The sequence below is a fragment of the Pelodiscus sinensis genome, chromosome 2, assembly GCF_052426305.1.
Source record: "Pelodiscus sinensis isolate ZL-2025 chromosome 2, ASM5242630v1, whole genome shotgun sequence".
Classification (NCBI taxonomy): domain Eukaryota; kingdom Metazoa; phylum Chordata; order Testudines; family Trionychidae; genus Pelodiscus; species Pelodiscus sinensis.
This window is the reverse complement of record NC_143053.1, coordinates 148702018-148720752: the sequence shown is the minus strand read 5'-3', so window position 1 is coordinate 148720752 and position 18735 is coordinate 148702018. Positions and strand designations below refer to the sequence as shown.

Below are 18735 nucleotides of genomic sequence, written 5' to 3'. Positions count from 1 at the left end.
AACGTTGGACTTCATCATCACGCTTTGGTTCCTGTGGCAAACGCCTGGGGTCGAGCCAACCAGCGAGGGAACACTTGCTGTTCCTTCCCAAAGGCTAACTGCAGCCTAAGGGTCGAAGTCGCAAGCACCGCTTGTGTGAATTTTGTAACGTACACCTACCCTTATTTGTACCGGGAATATTTCTATCTTCTTTCTCTTCCGCTTTTGGGGTGTAGGTTGGGATTGTTGGTTGTTGTTTTGGATTTGTTTCATGCAAATGTCATCCTAAATTTCTACAATACATGTTGTTTAACTTTAATCTGGACTCTGAGTTTTCTTGTGAGGAAAAATCACCAGAGACAGATACGTGTCAGGGGATCGCCCTTCTGGTAACCAGAGCACTTAACATCCTAGATCAGATCCTTATCCTAAATTCTAAATTAATTCAAAAGATTCTACTTGTTACTGAGACTCTGAGGTAACACTTGTCATGATCACTTAGGGCAGGGACTAAACTGTCCTCATTTCAGGATGGTCTCTCTGCTTTGGACACTTCCTTGAGCACTACATATAATTCAAAGCAAGTACAATTTATTAACCAGCAAGTAATTTAAAAATAGGATAGGTTAAAAAGTTATTCTGCTTTATCATAGAATACTAGGACTGGAAGGGACCTCAAGAGGTCATTGAGTCCCATCCCCTGCCCTCATGGCAGGACCAAATACTGTCTAGACCATCCCTGATAGACATTTATCTAATTTACTCTTAAATATCTCCAGAGATGGGGATTCCACAACCTCCCTGGGTAATTTATTCTAGTGTTTGACTACTCTGACAGTTAAGAACTTTTTCCTAATGTCCAACCTAAACCTCCCTTGCTGCAGTTTAAGCCCATTGCTTCTTGTTCTATCCTCAGAGGCCAAGATGAACAAGTTTTCTCCCTCCTCCTTATGACACCCTTTTAGGTAACGGCTATCATATCCCCCCTCAATCTTCTCTTTTCTAAACTAAACCATCCCAATTCTTTCAGCCTTCCTTCATAGGTCATGTTCTCTAGACCTTTAATCATTCTTGTTGCTCTTCTCTGGACCCTCTCCAACTTCTTCACATCTTTCTTGAAATGCAGTGCCCAGAACTGGACACAATACTCCAACTGAGGCCTAACCAGCACAGAGTAGAGCGGAAGAATGACTTCTCGTGTCTTGCTCACAACATACCTGTTAATGCATCCCAGAATCATGTATGCTTTTTTTGCAACAGCGTCGCACTGCTGACTCATATTGAGTTTGTGGTCCACTATAACCCCTAGATCCCTTTCTGCAGTACTCCTTTCTAGACAGTCGCTTCCCATTCTGTATGTGTGAAACTGATTGTTCCTTCCTAAGTGGAGCATTTTGCATTTGTCTTTATTAAACTTCATCCTATTTACCTCAGACCATTTCGCCAATTTGCCCAGATCATTTTGAATTATGACCCTATCCTCCAGAGCAGTCGCAACCCCTTCCAGCTTGGTATCATCTGCAAACTTAATAAGCCAACTTTCTATGCCAATATCTAAATCGTTGATGAAGATATTGTCCAGAGCCGGTCCCTGAACAGACCCCTGCAGAACCCCACTTGTTATACCTTTCCAGCAGGATTGTGAACCATTAATAACTACTCTCTGAGTACGGTTATCCAGAAAATTATGCACCCACCTTATAGTAGCCCCATCTACGTTGTATTTGCCTAGTTTATTGATAAGAATATCATATGAGACCATATCAAACGCCTTACTAATGTCTAGGTAGACCACATCCAGCGCTTCTCCCTTATCCACAAGACTTGTTATCCTATTAAAGAAAGCTATGAGATTGGTTTAACATGATTTGTTCTGTACAAATCCATGCTGGCTGTTTGCTATCACCTTGCTACCTTCCAAGTGTTTACAGATGATTTCCTTAATTACTTGCTCCATTATCTTCCCTGGCACAGAAGTTAAACTAACTGGTCTGTAGTTTCCTGGGTTGTTCTTATTTCCCTTTTTTTAAATGTGCACTATATTTGCCCTTTTCCAGTCTTTTGGAATCTCTCCTGTCTCCCATGATTTTCCAAAGGTGATAGCTAGAGGCTCAGATACCTCCTCTATTAGCTCCTTGAGTATTCTAGGATGCATTTCATCAGGCCCTGGTGACTTGCAGACATCTAACTTTTCTAGATGATTTTTAACTTGTTCTTTTTTTATTTTATCTTCTAAACCTACCCCCTTCCCACTAGCATTCACTATGTTAGGCATTCCTTCAGACTTCTCAGTGAAGACCGAAACAAAGAAGTAATTAAGCATCTCTGCCATTTCCAAGTTTCCTGTTACTGTTTCTCCCTCCTCACTGAGCAGTGGGCCTATCCTGTCTTCCTCTGCTTCTAATGTATTTATAAAAAAGTCTTGTTTCCTGTAGCTAGCTTGAGCTCATTTTGTGCCTTTGCCTTTCTAATCTTGCCCCTGCATTCCTGTGTTGTTTGCCTATATTCATCCTTTGTAATTCGTCCTACTTTCCATTTTTTATATGACTCCTTTTTTATTTTTAGATAATGCAGGGTCTCGTGGTTAAGCCAAGGCTTTTTTTGGCCATATTTTCTATCTTTCCTACGCAGCGGAATAGCTTGCTTTGGACCCTTAACAATGTCCCTTTGAAAAACTGCCAAATCACCTCAGTTGTTTTTCCCCTCAGTCTTTATTCCTATAGGACCTTACCTATCAGCTCTCTGAGCTTACCAAAATTCACCTTCCCGAAATCCATTGTCTCTATTTTGCTGTTCTCCCTTCTACACTTCCTTAGAATTGTGAACTCTATGATTTCATGATCACTTTCACCCAAGCTGCCTTCCACTTTCAAATTCTCAACCAGTTCCTCCCTATTTGTTAGGATCAAATCTAGAACAGCTTCCCCCTGGTAGCTTTTTCAACCTTCTGAAATAAAAAGTTGTCTCCAATGCAGTCCAAGAACTTACTGGATAGTCTGTGCCCCGCTGTGTTATTTTCCCAACATATATCTGGATAGTTGAAGTCACCCATCACCACCAAATCTTGGGCTTTGGATGATATTGTTAGTTGTTTAAAAAAAGCCTCATCCACTTCTTCCACCTTGGTAGGTGGCCTATAGTAGACTCCTAGCATGACATCGCCCTTCTTTTTAACCTCATTTAGCCTAAGCCAGACACTCAACACTTGTGTCTCCTATGTCCATTTCCACCTTACTCCAAGTGTGTTCATTTTTAATATATAAGGCAACACCTCTTCCCCTTTTTCCCTGTCTATCCTTCCTGAGCAAGCTGTCCCCTTCCTTCCATACAAACATCCCAATCATGAGTATTATCCCACCAAGTTTGTGATGTCAACAATGTCATAATTGTACTTATTTATTAGCACTTCCAGTTCTTCCTGCTTATTACCCATACTTCTTGCATTTGTATATAGGCATCAAAGGGTACGTCTACACTACAACGTTAATTCGAACTAACTTAGTTCGAATTAGTTAATTCGAACTAAGCTAATTCGAACTAACGGATCTAGACTAAAAAGCTAGTTCGAATTAGCGTTTTGCTAATTCGAACTAGCATGTCCACACAGAGTGGACCCTGAACTGGGCTTAAGGATGGCTGGAAGCAGTGCCAGCAGGGCATCAGAGGAGGACTTAGAGCGTGGAGATGCTGCCTCAGGCTAGCCCAGGGCTGCGCTTAAAGGGACCCAACCCCCACCCCGGACAGACAGTTCTCAGGGGTGCCCCGCTTGCAAAGCAGTCCTGGCTTGGATTGCCCGGACTACCCACACTGGGCACATCACACCACTCGGCCATCAGAACGGATGCACTTGCCGCAGGCTGCCATCTGGGGAGAGGGGGCAATTGGGGGGCTGCAGGAGAGCTTCCACCCCCAGAAGCCCGCAGAGCCAGCCCAGTCCTCCCCATCGAGGGCTGGTGCCCCAGTCCTCCCTCACCTCCTTCCACTTACCCTTCCCTAGCCCCTCTTCTTGATGTACAAAATAAAGGACACGTGTGTTCAAAAACAGAAACTCTGTTTATTTAACAAAACTTGGGGAAACTGGGAAAGGAGGTGGGAGAGGGGAGGGGGAAAACTGGGAGGAGGGAACTGAAAGGGGGAAGCAAGGGAAAGGAGGGGGTGGGGAAACTGAAGGATCAGGGGTGGGGGTCTCGCTGGGCCAACTGCCTCCCAGCACGGCGAGGGAGGGGGCCTCGGCGTCCCCGGGGGGATGGGGTGGAGGGTGCGGAGGTTGAGGTGGGGGGTGTGGACATTGAGGAAGAGGTTGTGGGGGTTGAGGAGGGAGAGGTGGGAGGGGGAGCAGGAGTGGGAGGAGGGACAGCAGTTGGGGGGGGCAGCAGGCGCAGGACCAGCACGGGGCACCATGCTCTGCAGCAGGAGCTGCAGGTTGGTGCTCAGCCCTCGGAGCTCAGCCAGCAGCTCGTGGCGGACCTGCAGGTCTTCCCTCATCCACGCCTGTAGTGTGCGGTGCACGGCTCGCAGGGCCCCAAGGTGCTGGTCCCTGTACTCCTGCTCCGTGCTGGCGGTCCGGAGCAGGCCACGGGTGCGGGAGCATGTGCCGGGCGGGGTGGTGCGCCCTGCACGAGCAGCTGGTGCAGCTGTAGAGACAGAAGAGAAGTGGTCAGTTCTCCCTGGGGACGCAGAGGATGATGCCCAGCCCCCTCCCCAACTCCGCAACGTGAGGGTGACCGTGTCCTGCACCGTCACAGCCGCTGTGCTTGTACAGAGGCCATGGTCAGGATGTCTGGCTCTCCCCGGGACTGGGAGCTGCCCCAAGACCGCACCCATGTCCCTGTGCCATGTATAGTGTGGCCGGGGCGGTGAGAGGGAAGGGGAGATGTCCCCTGCCTCTGTGTAGAGGGGACATGTGAAGGGAAATCATCCTGCTGGGTCCTGCCCCGGGGTCGGGAGCATGTCACGTCTCTTTGCACAAGCATGTGCCTATTGGGCAATGGCCCCTGGGTGTCACGCAGCTGGAGCCACCTGCCCAAGGGTGGCATGGCACGTGCTCGCACGTGCACAGGTGTCTGCGTGATCCGTGGAAGGCATGGCCCACGCGCGCGGTCTCTGGTCTCCCTCCCACCTCCCCCCCCGAACTACTTAATTCAAAGTACTTACCCGGTATGGTCTCCCTGGACGACACTGCTGGCGGTGACCCTTCTGGTGCGCCCAGGTCAGGGCCCTCTGGTCCCGGCTCGATGTCCCCCGGGCTGGCACGGACCGCCCTGCCCCCCAATAGTTGGTGGAGGGCAGTGAAGTAGGGGCAGGTGGCAGCCCCTGCAGCGGCGCCGCCCCTTGTGGCCCTGGCGTACGCCTGCCGCAGCTGTTTAACTTTAATGCGCACCTGCTCCTGGGTGCGCCTGTGTCCCCTGCTGGCCATGGCGGCTGCTATGCGCCCATAGACGGCTGCATTCCTCCTCCTAGTGCGGAGATCATGGACGTTGGGGGCCTGCCCCCAAACCTCAATGAGGTCCATGACCTCTGCACTAGACCAGGAGGCTGCGCGCCGTCTATGGCCCCTGGCTGGCCCCTGGGTGCTGGGGGACTGGGCAGGGGACGTCTCACTGGCACTGGCTGCCTGGCTCATCCTGCAGCCACTGGTTCGGGGCAGAGACTCCTGGCAAGGCTGGCTGACTCTAGTGCCGTCTGGCCAGAGTCTACCCCTTTAAGGGCCCGGGGCTGGGGGAGAGGAGAAGAGTTTTCCTGGTTGTGCCCAGAGAGGCCACCAGGGGGAACCTGAGCCTCCCACTATTTCGAACTAAAGGGCTACACAGCCCTTAGTTCGAACTAGCTAGTTCGAACTAGGCTTAATCCTCGTAAAATGAGGTTTACCTAGTTCGAACTAAGCGCTCCGTTAGTTCGAATTAAGTTCGAACTAACGGAGCGCTAGTGTAGCGCCTATGAAAGTTAGTTCGAACTAACTTTGTAGTGTAGACATACCCTTAGATACTGATTTGACCTTGCCTCCCAGTTTTGTCCTGATCCTCCTTTCTCTCTGCCATTATAGCCCATGCTCCCTCCCATTTCCAACCCATCTCCCAGGTCCCCATGTCCCCGTTGAACCTAGTTTAAAGCCCTCCTCACTAGGTTAGCCAGTCTGTGTCCAAATTGGGTCTTCCCCCTCCTCGAAAGGTGAACGCCATCTCTGCCTAGCAGTCCTTCCTGGAATAGCATCCCGTGGTCAAGGAAGCCAAAGCCCTCCTGGTGACACCATCCTCGCAGCCAGGCATTCACCTCCAGGATGCATCGGTCTCTGCCCAGGCCTCTACCTTTGACAGGAAGGAATGAAGAGAATACCACCTGCGTTCCAGTCTCTTTCACCCGTACTCCCAGTGCCCTGTAGTCACTCTTGATACGCTCAGTATCACACCTCGCAGTATCATTTATGCCCACATGGATGAGTAGCATGGGGTAGTAGTCAGAGGGCCGGATAATCTTCGACAATGCCTCAGTAACATCTCGGATACAGGCCCCCGGCAGACAGCAAACCTCCCGAGATGAAATGTCAGGGCAGCAGATGGCGCCTCCATCCCCCTCACAAGAGAATCTCTGACCACCACTACCCTATGTTTCCTATTCACAGTGGTGGCAGCAGACCTCCCAGCTTTGGGGGTACGAAGCTTCTCCTCCTCTGTTGTAGGGGGTGATTCCTTACTTCCTGTATAAAGAAGCGCATAACTGTTTCCTAGTACCACGGTGGGAGGGTTCGGAGCAGGGGTGAAGCAGTGCCTGCTGCGAGAAGTAACGAGCTGCCAGTGTCCACCCTGAGCTGTCTCTTCCTCCACGAGTGGTGTGGCCACAGACCTGTGTACTGGGACAGTTACCTCAGCTGTCTCCTCATGAACATGGTCCAGGACTTGCTCGTGGATTCGGGTGCTGCTCAACATAGCCACCTCCTCCTATAGCTCTCCCACCTGCTGCCTGAGAGATTCCACCAGCAGGCACCCTTCGCACTGGATGATCTCTCCAGCCTGGATATCAGTAAGTGGGAATTGCAAGCCACAGTCCCTGCAAAACCCCATCAGGATCTGGGTAGAGGCATCCATGCTCAGGTGCTCTGTCTGGCTACAGGTACAGGTGGAGGAGACCGAAGAAGTTCTGGCACAGGTTTTGTGGGTCATCCTCACCATCATAGGCCTCCCTCTTAAACTCCCGTCAGCAGCTCCTGTCCACTTCGCTCCCCTGGTCGCTCTGCCTCTGGCTTTTAAAGCCTGCTTGCCTAGGCCAGGCCTGCCCCCTCGTGAGTCACACAGGGGAAGGCTGACCAGATGCAATCAAGAGAGCAATTAAGGAAACAAATGGTCAGGCACTCAGTCCCAACTGCCACAGCAGCTGAAACTGTAGAGATCAGAAATCAGAATCAGAATCCAACAAAAAAATTCAAACAGTTGAGCAAACTAACTCACACCAAAAGCGAGTACTCTCACTTTCACCAGGTAGCCTGTTCAGCAGCGGGATCTCTTGCAGTCCCTCTTCAACTCCCTTGTCTTCAGTTCCTGTCCGCTTTGCTCCTGTGCTTATGGGCACAGACACATCGGCTACGTCTAGATTGGCATGATTTTCCGCAAATGCTTTTAACGGAAAACTTTTCCTTTAAAAGCATTTGCGGAAAAGAGCATTTAGATTGGCATGGACGCTTTTCCGCAAAAGCACTTTTTGCGGAAAAGCGTCTGTGCCAATCTAGACGCGCTTTTCCACAAAAAAGCCCCGAGCGCTATTTTCGCGATCGGGTCTTTTTTGCAGAAAACAAATCTGAGCTGTCTACATTGGCCCTTTTGCGCAAAAGCTTTGTGCAAAAGGACTTTTGCCCGAACGGGAGCAGCATAGTATTTCTGCAAGAAGCACTGATTTCAGACAGTAGGAAGTCAGTGTTCTTGTGGAAATTCAAGCAGCCAGTATAGACAGCTGGCAAGTTTTTCCACAAAAGCAACTGCTTTTGCGGAAAAACTTGCCATTCTAGACACAGCCATCACGAACAGCATATCTAGATGTACTGGAAGTTCACAGTCTGTCTTTCACATGTCTCAGGCCTCCTTTTTAGACCCTGGATGTGCTGCAGGGATTCTGCCAGTCAGACACTTGCTCTGACAGTTTCCACACATCCTCAGGCTCTAGGTGGCAGGGAGTACCCTTCTTCCCAGCATCAGTATCTCCCTCCCCCATTGGCATTACGATCCTCCTCCAAGTCTGAGCTATAAGGCCTCTTGGCTGGAAGAGTCTCACTGTGCTGGGACTGCTGCCTAGAGTTCCTCCTCATTCTCCACAGCTGATCACTGTTCTTGGTTCCAGACTGCTCCAACTCCAGAACTGGTATTGCTGCAGTTCTCCTCCCAGCACTTTGCTATGGGCTGCTTGTCTGGTTCCCTCAGGCTCTTGCTGGCAAGGTCGTGGCTCTCCAGTTAGCTCAGGCTTTTGTTCTCTCCTTAGCTTGGCCCCACTCTGGCCTAGGCACTTCTAGTTCAAATGGAGGCTAGAATCTCCCTCCCCTCCATCCTCCTGACTCCTTTATTAGTCTGCCTGCGGTCTCAATCAGGCTGTCTTGGAGCATTGGCCTCTTCCCAAAACCCCTAAGGACTATCAGTGTGAGGGCCCTGATTTTCCATTGACCCTTCCCCTTTCTTTAGGTATTGGGAGCGAGTCAAACCTGCTCCACCAAGTTTTAATAAAGGGTCAACAGTCCTCTTATGTATTGTTCAGGGCCATGGTGCTCTCACTGGAAGCACACTTAATTGTCCCACCCTCTCCAGATACCTGATCTTACCACTCCTCTAAGCATGCCATGGCCAGCAGAGAGCAGCATCCTCCTGGACACAGACACAGTTTGGTTCTGGCAGGATCCAGAGCCCTGGGTTAGGTTGGGGCTGACTCCACACTGGAGAGATTTGCCCTGCAAGTCAGAGGACCTGACCTGCCTCCAGTGCAGCCAACAGTCTTGAGGCAACTGTCATGTCCTATGGTGACCATGGCAACGGCAACAGCAGGCAGCTCAAGCACCTGTCATCTCCTGGCTGCTTGCACTGATGCTACATGAGAGATGAACAGTTGCAGGGGGAGCTGGCGGTGCTGGAGGGTGCGTTTCTGCATCCACTTGGCCTGCTTGACTATTCATTAGGATGGGCACACTCAGAGAGGGCCCTCACCCCGGCCCCGTTCAGTGAACCAAGGCCCAGACGCCCACAGGGCCAGAAGCCAAACTTACTGTGTGATGCCCACGGGGGCTGTAGGCCTGCCCCATGGTGCTGAAGGTAGCTGGCACCAGGCCCTGCAGAGCTGCCACCTGAAGCCCCCACTCACTTGCCACAAGGGAAGGCAGGTCTGTGGCCACCAAGGGGCCCTTACTAGGGGCAGTAAGGTGCCATGCAGGCCCTGCATGGTGCAGACTCAGCCTTGTCACACAGATTGGTGTGCTTGCTCCTCTAATTCCCTATTGGCTGTGACTCCCTGGGCTGACTGCCATTCCAAGGGGTAGTTCTCCCTCTCATTAGCTGCCCCAGAGATGGAGCAGATAATCCAATTGATTTAAGCTGTTTACTGTCAGAAAATCCCATTCATATTAATCTTGTTAGTTTCAAGAAGTCAATTTGTATGAAAATTCTTTGCAAAACTATTCTATTGCAAAATGAAAGCATCTCCTGTTTGTCACAGTGTGTTCAACTGGTTTGTTGGACAGAAGTTGGAGACACTGATCTAAAAAATTATCTGAGATGTTCCACTCTGAGCTCAGGAGTTGCTGCTCTTAATTTCAAAACAACAAAATACAAATAAAATAGAAACTTTCATCTATTATAATATATCATAATCTGACATGACTCAACGTGATAGGACACCTCATATTCCTCACTGCTCTTATTGACACTCTCCAATAATTCCCGAGGTACCACCTCCTCTCCCTGTAAAGTAGTCTTTGGAGACTATTGTTATCCCTGTTTGACAGAGGGAGAAACCAAGGCTGAGAAGGAAGAAGTAATTGGCTTAGGTCACATAGCCAGTTAGTGGAAGAGTTGGGAATAGGACCCACAAGTCCTAACTTTCAAACTAATCACATCTTGAAGTTCATACATGGAATGATCAGAAGAAAGTGCTTTCAAACCAAAACCAGACCAACAATAATTCACAGTAATTATTCATCAAGTATTTTAGAAGAACTGGAATGTTAGAGAGAATCCTGAATTTGTTCAGAGACAATGCAGAGAGGCAGCAACATTTATTGATCACATGAATGCTTATAAACTTATTTGGACTTAAAAGAAGAGAACAAGGACTTGCACCTCTGCCTTGTCAAAAAAACCCTGTTCAGCCAATCAGTATAGAGACTGAGGGGTGGGAGACTGAGGGTACATCTAGACTACAAGCCTCTTTCAAAAGAGATCCTCTAGACAGCCAAAGTGATTCGCTTTTTCAAAAGAAAGCGCCCAGGCAATCTGGATGCTCTCTTTCGAAAAAGCCCTGTTTGCATTCAAGAATGCCTTTTTTTGAAAGAGCTCTTTCGAAAAAAGGTGTTCTTCCTCATAAAAGGAGGTTTACTGCTGTAAAAAAAAAAAAACCCGCCGCGTTCTTTCGATTTAATTTTGAAAGAACGTGATGGCAGTATAGATGCAGGTGAAGTTTTTTCAAAAACCCCCTATAGTCTAGAGATACCCTGAGTGTTTTCACCAAAGAGTCCAAAGGATGCCTTGAGTCACCTGTGGAGATCCCTGTCAGAACACTGTTTCAAGCCCACTCTGCAAAGCACACCTCCCTATACCCCCCTTCAACTCACCTCTCCTTCTGGAGAGAGGGGAGCAGGGTAGAAGGACAAAGGCAGCAAGAGAAGATGAGAGAGAAGGGAAGGATGGAGGAAAAGGGAAAACAAAAAGGACAAGTCCCAGTGATTATGTGACAAAGTCCTAGGTAAGGAATAAAATTCTGCCACCTCAGTCTAGTGTCATGCCTAGAATTCAACTGGCATCAGGTGGATCAGACTGAACAGATTCTGAACTTCTCAGAAGCTCTTACCTTCTAAACTGGGATGTCTGTTTTCTAGCCAAATCAGTAAAAGGAAAGTAGAAAACTCTGAAGACGGTTCTCCTTGCATTTGTGTGTGTGAACCGGAATTCTCTCTGTCCTCAAGGAGAAACCTTGAGAAGGAGACTTGCCGCAGCAAAGCCACAGGAGTCTCCAAAGTGACAACTGCCATGTACAGCTGTCCTACTTGGCTAAAGTCAGCATCTCTCTGTGAGGTCACCACCTCGTCATCACCTTTAACCAGTAGGCTGAGGTCCTGCAAAAGGCTCTTGTGAAGTCACTGCCAGACCAACTCTTCCCCTGCAAGGCTGATGTCCTGCCACTTGCTATCTGCTTCGGATGGCACAGCTGCTTGCTGTGGATCATCCCACTCAATGAGTGTTGATCCTGGAGACCAAGTGGGGGGGCACAATAAAATATCAGTGGTTGCTTCCCACGCCACACACAGTTTTTCATAGATCAGTAGACTTTCAAGGAAGAAGGGACCATTCAAGCATTTAGTCTAACCCCCTGCATATCACAGGCCTCCTACATTCCACAATAGCTGTGATTTGTCTAACGCATCATCCAGAAAAGTATCTAGTCTGCCCTACAAGACATCAAGAGATGGAGAATTCATCAAACCCTTGGTAATTTGTTCCAGAAATGAATCACTCTTTCAAATCTGTGCCTTATTCTAATTAGTATTTTCCTGATTTCTTCTTCCAGCCATTGTCTTGTTATGCCTTCCTCTGCTAAATATAGGAGCCCTTAATACTTGGCATTTTTTGCCCATCAAGACACTTATGCACTGCAATCAACTCACCTATCAGTCTTCTTTGATATAAAGTAAATACATTGAAATTTTTCTGTGTCTCACAATAAGGCAGCACTTCCAGCCCTCAAATAATTTATATAGCTCTTTACCACTTCCTCTAAGATTTTTAATATATTTTCAAAATGCAGATACCAGAGCCAAATGCAGTTCAGTGTCAGTCTTATTAATGCTATAGCATGTCTATTCCATATCACTACTCTGTTTATCTATCCAAGGGTGGCTTTAGCCCTTTTTACCATCTTCTCACTGAGTGCTCTTGTTGAGCAGCTTGTCCACATGACCCCACCTTTTCAGAATCACTGCTTTCCAGGGACAATCCGCCATTCTGTAGGAATGGCCTGACTCCTTTGTAACTGGATGTGTGGGTTTGCATACGGCAGAATTAAAATCTAATTACAAATTTTACAAGAACTTGACCATTAGAGAGCGAACCATGAAGTGTTCAGAGACAGTGGAGGGAAGCAACCCAGAGCAATTAAATACATGATCGGTTTGGACTTATTTTGCTCTTAAAAGAGAATAAAAAGACTGGAGTCTGGTCACTTTCAATAGTCCTGTGCTCAGTCAGTTTTGAGACTTAGAGAGGCGGGAGGCTGAGGGTTCTTGCCAGATGTACCAAAGAATGGCCCAGGTTACAACTGGAGGGGATCACTCTCAGAGCACTATTTCAGCCCCACCTCTTTATGATGGCCTCCCACACTGAGAGCTACATATCCTCACCCCCAGCAACATACACACAGACACACACGCACCCTTTCTGGTGGTGTCAGGAGAGCAGGGGCAAAGGACAAAACAAGCAAGAGAAGAAGAGAAAGGAGGAAGGGATGAAGGAAAGAGGAAAATAAAAATGGAGAAAAAACAGTATCCCCAGCAATTTTAAGGGACAAAGTCCTTGGTGGGAAATAAAAGGCTGACATCTCAGTTCAGTGTTTTCCATGCCTAGAATTCAGCAATCACCAATTGGCTCTCACTAAACAGGTTCCAAACCTTTCTGAGTCTCTTACCTTTTAAAAGAGGGACATTCATTTGCTAGTAAAATCAAATAAATACAAAGAAAGGAGAACACTCCAAATAAGTTCTTCACATGGCATCTCTAAAACTCTTGGTCTTCAAGGAGCTACCTCGTGTAGGAGACTTGCTGCAGCAAAGTCACAGGGGTTTCCAAGGTTTCTCTGGCCCCGCACATTTGTTCTACCTGGCCTATGTCAGCATTTCTCTATGAGGTCAATGCCTCTCTACCATCTTTGACCAATAGGCTGAGGTCCTACAAAAAACCCTTGTGATGTCACTACCACAGCCACTCCGCTTTGAGTGGCATCGGGCCACCATGCTATGCTGGCAGCCTGCCTGTGTGCCCCACCACACCACCAGCTGAGAGCTGCCTATGGTAAGTGCCTCCCAGCCACAGACAGCTCCTATATCTCGTACCTCCCTCTGCACCCTCATCCCCCTGTCCCAGGTTAGAACTCTTCTCCACTCAAACCTCCTCCGAGTCCCTACACTTCTTCTTTTACCCCACCCTCCTGCTCCAGATCAGAACCTCCTCCTCCTCCACTCAAACTCCTCCCTGACCCTCACTCCCTCCTGAACCCCAATCCGCTACTTGGATCTCCTTCCTGTGCCAAAACTCTGTCCCAGACCTCACATCTGCTCCATTCATATAATAGAATAAGGTGGCTCTTGATGATTTACCAAAATTCTTGGAGTGGTCCCCCCTGTGAAAAGTATTGCCCACCCCTGTTCTACTATGACCCCTTGCATATCACAAGCCTCCTGTATACCATAATAGTGTTCCAGAAAGACATCTAGTCTTCATTAGAAGACAGCAAGAGATGAAGAATCCACCACTTCCCTTGGTAGTTTGTTCCTTTGGTGAAATAATCCTCCCTGAAAAATAAACCACAAATATTTAACATCTGAACTAGTCTCTTTTCACCTTCCAGCCACAGGGTTTTCTTTTGCTTTTCACTGCTAGATTAACAAACCCTTTTATCTCCTATATTTTCTCTCCATGAAGACACTTCAAGAATTCAATGAAGTTACTTTTTATTCTTTTTCCAAACTAAACAGGTTGAGCTCTTTCAATAGCTCACTGGAAGGCATTTTTTTCCAGCCTTCAGAACGTTTGGTGGTTTTTTGTAGCCCCCCATCTCCATTTTTCCAACCTCTTTTTTAAAAGTGGACACTAAAACTAGATGCAGTATTCCAATATCAGTCTCCCTGATGCTATGTCACCTCCCTATCCTTCTCATGGCTCTGTTCATACATATAATGATGGCTTTAGCCCTGTTCAGCACAGCATCACACTGGATGCTCGTGTTGAGTGGCTTGCCCAGTATGGACTCTAAATCCCTTTCAGAGTCACTGATTTCTTGGCTGTACTTCCCCATTCTGTATGTGTGGCCTACATGATTTCTTATAAAGTATAGGATCCTGCATTTGGTTCTATTCAAGTGTGGTTTGTGAGAATGGGACCAGCTTATTAAGGGATCTAGATTGTTCTGTACAGTACCCTGTTCCCATCATTAGTTACCACTCTGCCAGTATTTGGCCACCTACCAATGTTGTTAGCAATGGTTGCATGTTCTCTCCCAATTCATTGATAAAAATTATTTAAAAATATTAGTCCTTGAGAGCTTCTTTACACCCTTATTACCAACGTACCTGCTACCTACAGCACAGTGAGAAAAGGCTATCCAGCTTTGCTGGTATGTACGGGATGAGCACAGAACAGACACACATTTAGGAATTCTGTTGTTCATAGGATTTGATCAAAATATGGGGGTTGCTTACAAAGGAACTATAGACCTATAGTGTAGACAGGCCCCAACAGTATCTCAGTTTCCCATTCTGTAAAATGGGGAGAATAAACACTTTGATTAGCTGCATTTTACAGGTAACATAACCAAGGCACCGGGCAGTGAAGAGACTTGATCATGGTCAAAAAGCCAGGAATAGAAAACAGTAGATCTTCTGGATAGGCATGCCTGGGACCTATTTCTGACTACCCGAGCCTCCATATCTTTTCCTCCATGTCCCTTAATGCTACAACACTGCAGAAGAAAGATTTGCTGTTAGCTGATTGGAATCCGGGCTCTGGCCCCACTGGCTCCTTGCCGTTCCCTTCACAACATTGGAGGGTGGAGGGAAGGTACATGACCCTTCATCCCCCACTCTACATTACCCGGGTTGCTACTTGTTTACAATGTCATGTAAAAGTGAGAATAGGCCTTTGCATGGTACTGTTTTAGCAGGTGTCAAAAGTGTTTTTATGTGCCAGATGTCCCTTGATGCTTCAGTCACCATTTGAGAGGACATGTGTCCATGCTGATGATGAGTTCCACTCAATAATGATCGAAAGCAGTCCAGACTGACACATTCATTTTCATCATCTGAATTAAATAAACCCTCTGCTGGTGGCATCTATTTTAATTTAATTTAATTTAATTTTAAGTGATTCAAGTTCTGCATTGGAGCATTGCTATTTTAAGACTTGCTTTACACCTTGTCCCTCTTAGATTTTGGAAGGCACTTCAGATTCTTAGACTTTGGATCAAGTGCTGTAGCTATCTTTAGAAATCTCACATTGGTGCCTTTGCATTTTATCAAATCTGGAGTCAAAGTGTTCTTAAAATAGACATGTGCTGGGCCATCATCTGAGACTTCTAACATTAAATATATGGCAGAATGCAGGTAAAATACAGCTGAAGACCTACAATTCACCTCCAAGGAATTTAGTCACAAATTTAATTAACACTTTTTTTTAAAACAAGGATCATCAGCCTTGGGAATGGTGGCCAAAACATGGAGGGACATACCAATGTTTAGCATATCTGGCCTATAAATACCTTGCATTATTAGCTGCAAAAGTGCTAAGTGAATGAACTCCTGTTCTCACTTTCAGGTAACATTGGAAATAAGATGGCAGCAGTACCTCCCAACTTGTTTCTGTGAGCAATAAAACTGATTAGATTTGTAGGCTCTGAAGTTTCACTTTTTAAACATTTTTTAGTGCAGTTATGCAACAAAAAAAATCTAGAGTTGTAAGTTGTACTTTCATGATAGTGTATTTCAGTACTTGTATGAAGTGAACACCGTTCACTTTGTATTTTGTGCTGAAATCAATATATTTTAAAATATAGAAAAAGATACAATATTTTATAAATTCCAATGTATATTCTATTGCTTAGCAGTGTGATTAAAACTGATTAGTCAGGATTCATTTTTAACATTGCAATTAACTTACTCAATGAAAGTTAACTAATTGACAGCCCTAGTACATAGTACATCTTATCAGCCCTTTTACATGCTGGTGTGGTACTGAATGGGGTCAGTGATGTAGGCCACACTAATCACTCTAACATTGTTTGGAATACTGGTGATGGTACTAAAGCTGTTGCCTGCACCAATGGAACTTTCCTCAGGTTACAGTCTCTGTCTTTGTCTCTCCCAGTCAGTACCATTGCTTTGACACCCAGTGCCCACTGGGTCTTTAGATGTATCAACACATTCCATTGGAACAGTACTGCGAGGAGTTCTGAGTACTGCAGTTGGAAGATACTGCACAAGCCAAGAATATTCACTACCTTGAGGGCTGTGGTGAAGATTTGTGTATTCTGGGTGAATCAGGACATGCATCTGAAGGCAGGTAGAAAGCTGCTTCCATTACAAGTAGTTTTAGTCTCAGATCTCTCTCTCTTTTCAAGATTGTGGTATTAGCTATTGACAGAAACGATACTTCTGGAGAGTAGTTTACCCCAAGGCAAGAAACGCAGTAGAAACGTCCATCTGTTCAGAGACGTCTCTCTTGTAAAGATGACATCTTTCAAACCCAGTGAACTGGGCTAATCCTGCACTGTATAGTCTCCAGCCAAAGGGGAAGAAGTAAATACAATTTTTGTTTTTCTATTTAGAAGAAAAAAACCAAAGGAAACTTTAAACTAATAGATAAAAGAAAGGTTAGTAACTAATTACGTTTGAACAATAGGGTTAACAATTTGATGAATAGACAACTAATAGCTACATTTCTCCGAGGGCAATTGAGAAGGAACTGAAGGGAGTTCACCTGTACAAAGCTAGATAGCCTGAAGCCAGACCATGAAGGGGACACAGCACGTGTGTGGTTAAATGGACACTGCTACCAAAATTCTCCCATTAGCAATGCAGGGAGCACCCATAGGGACTCTGCTTAAAGATGTAGTGCTGCTAGCAAGGCCACACTGGTCTTATGAGTAGGGTTCTACCAAATTCACAACCAGGGAAAAACATGTCTCAGATTGGGAAATCTGGTGTCCTTCAGTGAAATCTGGACTTGTGCGCTTTTACCATGCATTATACAAATTTAATGGAGAAGACCAGCATTTCTCAAATTGGGGGAGCTGTAGGGAGATCAAAAGTTTATTTTAGGAAGATTGGAGTATTCAGAGCAGGGCAACTGGAGGGTGGTGGTTGTGATGATGGGAAGCACCCCCTCTACAGCAGCACAGAAGTAAGGGTTGTCATGCTATAACACAGGGGAGTCCAAACTTTTTTCAAAGAGTGCCAGATTTGATGAAGTGAACATGCGTGGCCGACCATTTTGCCTGACATTCTTTGAACCATTAAAATTAAATGCAAATTAACTATTTTATGCAAAGTTTATTGCAAACGGTATACTTTTCATTTCGTCACATGACAAATCTAAACAGGTGTTAAATCACTCTGCCTTTCATATCTGAAGGCCAGATGAAAAAATAATCCAGGAAGCTGAAATATGTGTCAGGAACATTGTAAAGTACATTACATATTATTGGTAATAAAGGTTGTCTGTCAACTTTTAAGTTCAAAAAATATGAAGAGGAACATAACACCAAGTATACATGTTGTGTCCAAATATATTTATAACTGATTTAGACCAACTGACATTAACTGAGATTTTACAATGTATTCATCTCAATACATATGGATTCGTTGGGGGCCTTAAAAGATAGATATTGCCAAATTACCTGTGGGGCCGTATTAAACCAGAACACAGGCCGCAATTGGCCCGCGGGCTGGACTTTGGACATGCCTGCTATAACATGTTGCCTGCCCTTCTTCATTGCTGCTTTCAGAGCTGGGTGGCAGCTGCTGATAAAGAGCTGAGCTGTGCAGAAAACAGCACAGAAGTAAGGGTAGCAACACTGTACCATGCCATCCTGACATCTGCACTGCTACTGGTGGTACCTCTGCCTTCAGAGCTTGATTTCTGGCCAGCAGCCAACTCTCTCTAGCTGCCTAGTTCTGAAGGCAATGCTACTGCCAGCAACTGCACAGAAGTAAGGGTAATAATATAATCATCTTGTGACCCTGCCCAACTCCTTTTTGGGTCAAGATCCCTACAACTACACCACCATGAAAATTCAGATTTAAATCTATCTGAAATTTACCATTTAAAAATTCTATGACCATGAAATTGACTAAGAGACCATGAATTTAATAGGGCCCTGCTTATGAGGCTCATGTGACTTTGATTTTTAACTAATAGGGCCATAATCTGTGCTGCATCCAAAATTGGTGACAATGTTTGTTGAGACAAATTGCAAATAAGGACTCTATTGATAGTCTGACGATCTAGCTAGAGACCACTCATGACCATGCATGCTTAAGCAGTCTGCCAGATTGTTGTAAATCTCTGGAAAATGGAAGCTTTGATGTAAATGGTGTTGGTGATGCAAAATTCCCAATGCTGCACCACCCACCATTGATACAGAGCAGTGGTTCACAAACGTATTTGAGTGTTCCCCCTTTGTGTCTGTAGTAATTTATGCCCTCACTTCCCAGCCACACTGGTACTTACATCAATTAAAAATATGAACAGGCAGCTCGCACTAAATATTAAAAACAGCAAGACATTGAGTCATACAGAGCCATTAAGTACA

General features: G+C 46.2%; 2 protein-coding genes across 7 annotated transcripts in view; one reads left to right on the top strand and one right to left on the bottom strand.

Moving 5' to 3' along the window:
- The window catches only part of LOC102462793 (TGF-beta receptor type-1), a 232374-nt gene that overhangs the window by 128321 nt on the left and 85318 nt on the right, over nt 1-18735 (bottom strand). Inside the window, exon 1 of one of the 2 annotated variants that reach the window (XM_025179693.3) lies at nt 12841-12909. The exons of the other annotated variant lie outside the window; for it this stretch is intronic. Coding sequence (XP_025035478.3) covers nt 12841-12862 — 22 coding nt within the window. The 5' untranslated portion in view covers nt 12863-12909. Of the gene's footprint in view, nt 1-12840; nt 12910-18735 lie in introns of those variants that run through there. 2 annotated transcript variants of the gene reach the window in all.
- The window catches only part of LOC149525349 (uncharacterized), a 56934-nt gene continuing 51346 nt past the window's right edge, over nt 13148-18735 (top strand). For 3 of the 5 annotated variants that reach the window (XR_016348899.1, XR_016348897.1, XR_016348898.1), the window contains exons 1-2: nt 13148-13223; nt 16290-16484. Coding sequence is in view for 2 of the 5 variants with exons in the window: in XM_089776473.1 (XP_089632599.1) it covers nt 13169-13223; nt 16290-16480 (246 nt within the window). In the remaining 3 variants the exon portion in view is untranslated. The remainder of the gene's footprint in view (nt 13224-16289; nt 16485-18735) is intronic. The other 2 variants (XM_089776473.1, XM_089776474.1) reach the window with 1 other exon arrangement.